Raw genomic sequence first — 8,794 nt, 5'->3', positions numbered from 1 at the left:
TGATTTGCTAATGACAAGCAACGGAGCAAAATTCCTATTGACCACAATGGAAGAACTTATTAAATATAATTGGTTAGGAAAGCCTAAATTTTTAGATTTTTCTAAAAATACCTTAATATGTTAAGTTTTTGTTTTTAATTAATTGTTTGCCCAATTTACTTGAAATGTTATTTCAAGGTTCAAATGCTGGGTAATTAGGGCTTAGACTTAGAATCACGTGTGTTAAACATATTTTTGTGTATTTGTGTACACAAGTGTACTTCATAGCCAAAGTACTTTAGTTTTTAAGTTATATGCACATTTTAAGGTTTATACATATATGCGTTTGTTCGTAATGAAACGCTTTTGTTTATTTTTCTATTTTATTACGAGTCTCCACGTAATAAATATTTTTGTTAGAACTGTTGGAAACTAAATATTTAGCTACGTCAGTTGCATAGCGGACGTTCAAGATACGACACCAAAGTCGCTAAAGTATCGAAAATGAATAATTATCAAGTCTTTTTCATAATTTCAAGCCTAACTATTTTACTTACAACTATCTGCTACGCCTGGGTTATACCAATGGAAAAGTTTAATAGCAACTTGGAAGAAGAATGGGCTATGGACAATATGGATGCATCAGAAAAGTTTGAATATGGATCGCCAGAAGATCCCAAAGCTACAATTGGCATAAAAATAGTGAAATTAACCCGCAAAGATCCAATAATGCAAATTTTCGATTTCAACATGGATTTGGCACGCCAGTTTGCCTACAAGGAATGGCAAACCCTGCTTGCTGTATACGTCCCGGTAATTTATGAAGATACTGAGTACACAGTAGAACTACCTGCACAAGTGCCTAAAAAAATCGACACACAAGCAGCACCAAATGAGTCTAAGAGCCAGGAAAATGGTGCTGCATCCCCCGATCCTCGTGGAAGCCTGGTGAGACCAAATTTGAAAGCGAAGAAAGAATACGATGAGGATGCACCACAGCGCGTTCGGCAGGCTTTGGAGGATGTACGATCCAAGAATGAAATACGTAGTGGGTTAAAATGAGGTGTTTTATTGAATCAGTTGTATTCTTATTATAATAAATTAAAATATGTAGGTATATCCTTAATTCTATGTATGACCAGTGATTAATTTTTGATTTCTTTTGTACATTCCTGTTGATTTAAACAGGGAGCGAAAATATAATTTCATTGCACTGCTTCTTCTCCTGCTTCTCAATTTCTTCCAATCTGGCACGAGTTACTTCTTCGATCACAGTATCAATTTGCAGTACCTGATTATCAAATACATACTCACTAAAAGAAGTGGACCGCTTCCAAGCCATTTCTGTGCTCCAGACTTCATGCTCGTGTGTGCTGTGTTTACCGCTAAGGCGATAAGAATTTGGCTTGCGCCGCGTTGTTACACTGTTCTGCCAATTGCGATACAAGGTGAAGCCAAACACACCAGCAGTTTCTTCGGGTTCAGTATCCCAATTGCCAGTTTCGCTAGCGCTTCTGCCTTCGTTGCCTCCGCGCACACTCTTTCTCACTTCAACCCGTTGCGATTCAGATTCACACTCTTTGCGGATATCAACAGTTTTATGTTCCAAACCGCACTCTATCCCACGGTTTGCGTCTAGCTGTTTATCATTTTTCGTGCTGCAGCAATTTCTGCGTACACACTTTATTAGAGGCATCAAGCAAAGTATGCTGCAACAAGCATCGGAAGCACCACGCAGACAATCGAAAAATTCAGGTATAAACGATGGATTTATAATGGCATAGACCAGTATGTTCATGCTTAGCTGGAGTGCATTTAGGGTTAAGCAAATCAGCTCAAGACGACAGATCAAACTAAAATTTACGCGGGATACATCGCCGCCGAAGAGCAAATTCAAAGCACTTTTGCGTGATGTCATCGCTGCCGGCAGTTCCCCGACCATATAAAGTGTAATTATAATGATAATGGTAATAGTTAACTTCATTTGGTGCTGTTGCCGAAAAAAAGCATTTGATATATTGAGGAAACGGAAATTGTGATTTTTTTTTTGAAATAATTTGTCGGAACCACTCTGTGCTTACATGATAACGCTTTTGTGTTGTTTTTGAGTTGGCATTTCCATTCCTTTGAAATTTTCTGCTTTGCTGGGTCCAACGTCGAAACGCTATAACGATGGCGATGTTGCCGACCACAAGAAATATAGCGGGCAAAAGTGTTAACAGTGTCAAAGAACTCCAATTACTTATTTTATAAAAACTAAAAGAGAAAAAATAGACTTGGCGTTTAGAAAGGTAAATTTTGACGTTAGGTTAATTTAAGGTGACTCTGATTATAGTACCGTTAATAATCTAAACCTACAAAAAAAACTCTAACGACTATGCACTCTAAGTTAAGAAGAAGAATCGGAAATGCAATTCAAGCGGTAAAATACAGCTGACAAAAATTTTGACAGCCACTGTTCTGATAACGCGCTAAAATAAGTGAACATTTTTGAATTCCCTCGCTTTACTTACGTGGTGTAGTATAATTTGTGTGCTTTAAATGTGCCGTCGTCATTGACTACAAAAACGAAAAAATATGGAATATTTATAATCACAGTTATAACAATGACCAGTCCAATAACACGACGAGCTATTTTGCGACGACAAAACCAAGGTGGGCCACCACCGTTTGCAATTCCATGCCTCAAATAAATCCAACGATCACAGCTGACGCTTGCAAGTAAAAGATTCGCCGCTCCGGTGCTAATACTAAATAGCGGTGTCTGCCATTGGAAATCGTACCTCATCCAAAAAATGCTGTTGTAGAAAACGCTTCGCGAGAGCGCGGTTAACAAGATGAGTATGCAAGAAAAACAGTCGAGCCAGCCGAGTGCAGCAAGGTAAGTAAATGCTGATGGTGTCATTTTGGGACGCATGAAAACAATAGCATTGATAAAGTTTGCACATAACCCGAAGCAGGAAAGCACTGGGACGACAAAAGCATAAATCACATATTCTGCAAATGTTGGTTCACTGCGTTTCCAAACACAATTTTCTGGCGCAAAAAGTATCTCATGGATGCTGTGATTAGTGCTGTCTATTGATATCGTTGCTTGTGCATATATGGTTATATTTTCGAGTCCCTCAATGCACTGCATTCTTTGTAAGGCAGTACAATATGTTAGAAAATTTTCTTGTTCTCTGGCCAACTATAGGAGTTTACTTTATTTAGTGTTTGCTTAATTTTGGGGTCTTCGGCTATTGTTTATTTATTTTCCGTATCGCGCTCGCGCACTCTGGTAGCTTTGTCAATCAACTAATTTCAATTGCTATATCAATGAGAGAGACCGTCTATCAGTATCGAGTAGATTGTTATCAGCGTGATATGGATGAGTGATAAGGTAGGCGCAGCACTCGTTGAGCGCCTATTGATATGCTAGTAATTTGATTATAATGATAAGTGTTTGTATGTACCGAGTATGATGACATGGGTTTATTGATTGTTCTGCTTTTTCATTTACTTTATTAATTTTTTTTGCGCTTATTGATATCAAATATTAGTTACTAATTAGTAATTGCAGATATATTAATAATGAAAAATTTAACAAATATGTAGTTGAACGTAATGTTTTTTCAAAATTAACACACAGTTGTATTTTTGTTTTTGGTAGCTTTCTTTATGATTAATTTAATTATATTGCGCTAAGTTTAATATAATATAGCTAATATGCTTATTTAGTAATGAAAATCGGCTCGCAATTTCTTAATAACTTAACTTAAATCCGAAATTATTTTGCATATTAATGCGAAATTTAGTGAATCTCATATGTATAAACTTTAAGCTGTTGACATTTGAATTTGGCTTTTAAGATTAAATAGAGGACCCGAATTAAATATTTTCGCTTTTCTTTGATACTTTCGCTTAGTAAACGCTACTTTGCATTCCTCTTACTCACTTCCTTTTATTTCGGTAGCAAGCGTCTTAAAGCGCTGGTCATGTGGCGCGCATGCGTCGCGTACTCAAACAATCAAACAACACTTGAATTGCGTTGAAATTGCGTTCAGGAAATACTCATCACCTCATTGTCTTCCTCGTCGACATCTTCAATGCGTACATCATTGATATCATGCCCGCCGCCTCTAAAGTCGTTTTCATCACCATCGTCGTCATCCAAAGTAGGTGTTTTTATGCGATTGCGTATTATGATGTCGCGCTCTGGTGGCGGTTGCAAATGTAAAGGATTTGAAGGTATATCCACAGCATCCATGTTACGTCCTTGTAGTCCAAGGGTTAAATTTACTTTAGATTGCTGCCCAACAGTTAAGCCACTACTTGCTACTAGCTTAGGTGCCGTAGCAGGTGGTCGTAAACGCGCTGGGTCGAGAAGTGAATGCATTTTAGTTTGTTTTTTGGGTGTGCGCGCCGGCGATGTTTTCCGGGAGCTGACCAGTGATTTAAGTTGCTTAGCGCTAGTGGTAAAGGTTTTTTTGTTTTTTTAATAAAATATATTGAAATGTAAATATACGTACGCTTCTATCAGTTTTAGCAGCAAACGACGATATGATTCATATTCCTCACTGCCAAAGTCATTTGGATCATGCCGTGCATGCTCATACATATCACAAAATTGGTGTATCATACGTTGTTGACCCGAACCATTCAGTGTCGTAGCGGCAAGTGTAGTGAGCAAGAAAGCACGTAGACTGTCATACGGATGTCGCATGCTACCATCGCTGCGCATGATTTCCGATTCTAAGACCGAAAATAAGCTGATTACAAAAACACTTAAGAAATGCAATTATACTTTGCATACCCAGAGTTTTAACATCGTCAACAGCTTTCATACGATAATAGTAGGGTGGGACCGGTTGATCCGTACGCAAAATGTACTTGTCATCATCCCAGGGTAGCCTTGGCTCTTGCGCTATTTTCTGAATGCAATCGAGGCGGCGCTCAATCTCTCTTCGAAGCGTCTATAAGGAATAGGGGGGTAAATGACATCAATAGTTTCCGATTGGTTACCATTTGCATTCGAACCTTTTTTGCATCATTGCCTACAGGCACATGCGGCCCGCGACGACTACGCAGCGTAAAACGCATAATTTGTCGTTTTGCAAAGATGAATAGCATCACAAAGGTGAGAACGCCGCCACCAATTATGATGATAATCATAACACCAGAAAGTTGCTCCATTTTGCAGTAAACGCCCAAGCCGATGCACAAGCTAATAATAAAAGCGCTCTTTGCTTGCTTCTATGCACACACTTAGTGTTGCTGGTTCGTTATTAGTAACAATTTATAAATTCATATATCGCGTGTATTTTAAAGCGAACATCTATAACATTAAATGATCTTTTTTTTGGAAAATTTTTCATACAACAAAGCAAACAGTAAACCACAGTATACCAGTAAACAGCTGTCTGCTATCAAAACAAAAGGTCCCTATTGTGATTGGGTCGTTGACTGGGCTGCCAACAGTTAAAAATTTTTAAATACTTTTTGGATTACTTAAAAGAAAGTTTATTCGTGGCTGTATTAGGGATGGGTAAATTCGATATTCGAAGCTTCGATATTCGAATTTTAATCGAATTTTAGCTCCAAAATGGCGAATTTTTGAAATCGAACTTTGTGTTGCTAAAATTCGGATAAAATCGAATTTTTCCAGAAAAAATCGAATTTCATCTTTATTTCCAAAAAATCAACTCTTCAAATTTTTTCTTTCTGACTAAATTTGCCATCACTGTGTGTGGCACTCCATTTGTCTTAGGGATTCAAGGAAAAAATACATGTTTTTTGAACTGATGTATAAGAACAAAAAATCTGTGCCAAGAAGGAACTGTTATTCCAAATTCAATTTAAAAATTTTTTTTTATGAAAAAACTAGTTTCTTTGTTGATTTTTTATTTTAAATTTTTAGAGGCTTTTACGTTAGTAACATGAAGCTTTTGCCTGAGAAGACCCCTAGTAAAATTTTCCGGAGAATAATTTTTTAGAATATATCAATCCATAAACGATCTGCAAAATTTGCTTTTTGCGAGATTTCTTGAAGTAAGGGTCAAATATGACCGTTTTAGGCGGGAGATAATGGGTTAAAATGTTCTACGAAAATATTTCCAAAGAAATTTTAATATATATGTCTTAACCTTTAATTTCGCTCAGACATTTATTTTAACTATTTTTTCGACTTTTTTGAAAACTACTTAGGCCGAGATATGAAAACTTTAGTAGGCCATAAAATTAAAATACGGGCTAACTTTTACATATCCATCGAGCGTTTTACTACTGGATGGATAGACATTCAGAAAATGTTAACAGAGTACGGGCTGGTTTCGGCTGTCGCACAGTGTAATTTTATTAACTAATTAAAGATTAACTATTCAAACAGGTGGCCACTCCCTTCAAGCTCCTCAAAAAGATTTTAATTGTTGCATAGTATTTTAAGTACAACACTTCTTTATATAAATTCGACTTTTCAAACAGATGGCAACTCTCCCAAATGTAATTAAAAAAAAGTTTATTCAAAACCATTTCGATTGATACCCATGTTGGAGTAATTTATTTAACTTATTAAATATGTAATTTGATTTTGATTTTCTTACATATGGCATAAAACTAAAACCATGTTACACATCTACATTTCATTTGACACCTACCCCCTTTTTGAAAATCGAACGAACGATACAGATTTTATGACTTGGAGTTAAATATTTAACGCAAACATCTGCGGAAGCGATTATTTGAATTTGATTTTCTAACCTGTGGCAACCCTTTTCATAGAACTAAAACTATGTTGCAGACCCAAAGGACAAGCCTTTAATTCGACTCCTAATTTTTTTAAATACAGATTTTATGACTTGGTGTTAAATATTTAACGCTAACATCTCCGAACTCGATTAAGAAGTTTCACTTCAAAAAAATTTTGCGAAATTCGAAAAAATTCGAATTAAATCGAATTTGCACCACCGAATTTCGAATCGAAAAATCGAATGGTTGGGCAATGTTCGAAATTCGGAAAAAATCGAATTTCAATGCCCCACTACCCATCCCTAGGCTGTATAATAAGACAAATACTTAAACAAAAGCGACTGAAGCGTGCGCTGAAAAAGAGAACGCGACAACCACGATTTCGGAGTGGTTGACCGTTGGTATGCTGTTGCCATCGACGGCCAGTTCCAGTGTTGCCTCCTAAGCCCAGGTGATGAAAAGTGCGGTGGTGGATTTTGCGGCGGAAGTGTTAAGGGACCTCACAGTGAAGTAGTTTGAAAGATTAGTGAGATAGTCAGTGATTTTTCCGCAAGGCAGTCGATGTTTGGACTCGTTGCCATGTTCGTATAATCAGCCTCTTCAATCTGACGGGAGATCCAGGAATTTCGAAACTCGAATAGTGTTTGTCAATAGGGACAAGGGCATTAGCTGCGTGGGGTTTTTGGGCATGCGAAGAGGTGCCGTGAGTCATGTGGTGCTTCTCCGTATGCCGGGCACTCGTTGGGTACATCTAGATTCACTCTGCCCTGGGACGAGTTAATACCATGTTCTGAACGGCATCGAAAACATGTTTTCGTTGCTAAAACTAGTTTTCGACCTAAAACATGTGTTTTCGTCCATGTAAAATCTGTCAAACGAAAACCAGTTTTCGCTGAAAACTACTTGAAAACTCACGTTCCACTCGTTCCAATCGGTGTCTTCACTAGTTCTTTTCGATTATTTATCGAAGTGGAAGTCATATTTTATCATCTTTAATACGCTATTTCGTATTTATGGTTAATTGGCTGGCCAAAGTAAAATAAGAATGAAAGTAAAAGGTTGCTAATGAAAAGAAAATGTGGGAAAAGCATTTTGGTTTTGTTTTTGTGTAGCAAAACTGCAATGAGAGGATGTAAGAAATGTCAACGAAAACACTAACAGCCGGTGTGAACAACCTTCAGCCTACAATTCCAAAACTCGTTTTCAAAGTGTTTTCGTTGTCGGTCAGAACATGGTATTAGCCTGCTGTAATATCCAGAGCGAAGTTGTGCTATTATGTCGCGAGTGTTTCGAGGCAAACAAAGCTCTTCCATATCCACATCGGGCGGTTGTGCAATCAAAACGGCACTCACAGGTCGGTAGTCGATTTAGGTCGCGACCGACTCCCTGTGAATGCCGGTTATGGCCTGGCGGTATGCCGTCCTACCTCTACTAGGAAAACTGCTTACACAGCATTATGTTATGCTCCCTGAGTGTCTGGCATCTCCCTAGCTTCGTAACACTCGTCTTTGTTGGCCGGTTTTCCAGGTTTCATCAGTGGGGCCACTCCGTTTTCCAGATATCTGTAGCTCGTTTCTGTAACTCTTCTCTACCGATTATTTCTCTACTTGTAGAGAATATACGTCATTCTCTACTACTCATTAGCAGTAGAGAACAGGGCGGTGAATTCATATCTCAATTTGCCTTAGGAGAGAATTGTTACATAAACGAGCTACTGGAACGATGAGAGTGGCCATGGACAAATTGAGGACCTTAGTTAGATCGTCTACTCCCGCATGACCCAATTTTTGCAACAGCAGCATGCATATTCCGTCGGGCCCAATAATTTTGGAGGCTTTCGCCTTCCCAATGGCTACCCGAACTTCGCCGCAGGTGAGATCAAGAGTAGGGCTAGGTTTTGGCAGTTTGTGCAGCCTTTGTCCACCGGAGGATGCAGCTAAAGTAGCAGTAGGGTCATGGAAAGAGATTTCCACTTTGTCATCGCGCTTCGTCGGGTTTGTGTGTCTCGCAAGCGGAGTTTGTGTGCTTTACGTAGCTACGTCTCTCTTTGGGTGTACAATGAACTCAAGGCCGGGGGGGGGGGGGGGGG

At 38.4% G+C, this 8,794-nt stretch overlaps 2 protein-coding genes across 2 annotated transcripts; both read right to left on the bottom strand.

The window, feature by feature from the left end:
* Window positions 1–1,115: 1,115 nt before the first annotated feature.
* On the bottom strand, window positions 1,116–3,469 carry LOC118744575. Its single transcript, XM_036477697.1, has 3 exons — window positions 2,493–3,469; window positions 2,061–2,235; window positions 1,116–1,969 (listed from the first exon to the last, which is right to left on the bottom strand). Exons 1-3 carry the CDS (start codon window positions 3,116–3,118, stop codon window positions 1,160–1,162), a joined length of 1,611 nt encoding a protein of 536 aa, XP_036333590.1. The 5' UTR covers window positions 3,119–3,469; the 3' UTR covers window positions 1,116–1,159.
* Window positions 3,470–3,591: 122 nt separating this feature from the next.
* LOC118744572 (protein C1orf43 homolog) lies at window positions 3,592–5,392 on the bottom strand. Its single transcript, XM_036477695.1, has 4 exons — window positions 4,999–5,392; window positions 4,775–4,934; window positions 4,491–4,713; window positions 3,592–4,430 (listed from the first exon to the last, which is right to left on the bottom strand). The coding sequence occupies exons 1-4, from the start codon at window positions 5,152–5,154 to the stop codon at window positions 4,022–4,024; spliced, it is 948 nt and encodes a 315-aa protein (XP_036333588.1). The 5' UTR covers window positions 5,155–5,392; the 3' UTR covers window positions 3,592–4,021.
* Between the last annotated feature and the right edge of the window lie 3,402 nt (window positions 5,393–8,794).

Source organism: Rhagoletis pomonella, unplaced genomic scaffold, assembly GCF_013731165.1.
Source record: "Rhagoletis pomonella isolate Grant_MI unplaced genomic scaffold, Rhpom_1.0 Rhpom_scaffold_00008, whole genome shotgun sequence".
In the NCBI taxonomy this organism is placed as follows: domain Eukaryota; kingdom Metazoa; phylum Arthropoda; class Insecta; order Diptera; family Tephritidae; genus Rhagoletis; species Rhagoletis pomonella.
The sequence above is the reverse complement of the archived record's forward strand: the minus strand, read 5'-3'. Positions and strand labels throughout refer to the sequence as shown.

Coding starts and splice junctions, on each gene's coding strand:
- LOC118744572 (XM_036477695.1), bottom strand. CDS start 5,154: ATGGAGCAACTTTCTGGTGTTATGATTATCATCATAATTGGTGGCGGC. Junction 4,714..4,774: donor TGACGATGTTAAAACTCTGG/GTATGCAAAGTA, acceptor TTTCGGTCTTAG/AATCGGAAATCATGCGCAGC. Junction 4,431..4,490: donor CTGCTAAAACTGATAGAAGC/GTACGTATATTT, acceptor CTTTACCACTAG/CGCTAAGCAACTTAAATCAC.
- LOC118744575 (XM_036477697.1), bottom strand. CDS start 3,118: ATGCAGTGCATTGAGGGACTCGAAAATATAACCATATATGCACAAGCA. Junction 2,236..2,492: donor CACAAATTATACTACACCAC/GTAAGTAAAGCG, acceptor TTTCTCTTTTAG/TTTTTATAAAATAAGTAATT. Junction 1,970..2,060: donor CAACACAAAAGCGTTATCAT/GTAAGCACAGAG, acceptor TTTCGGCAACAG/CACCAAATGAAGTTAACTAT.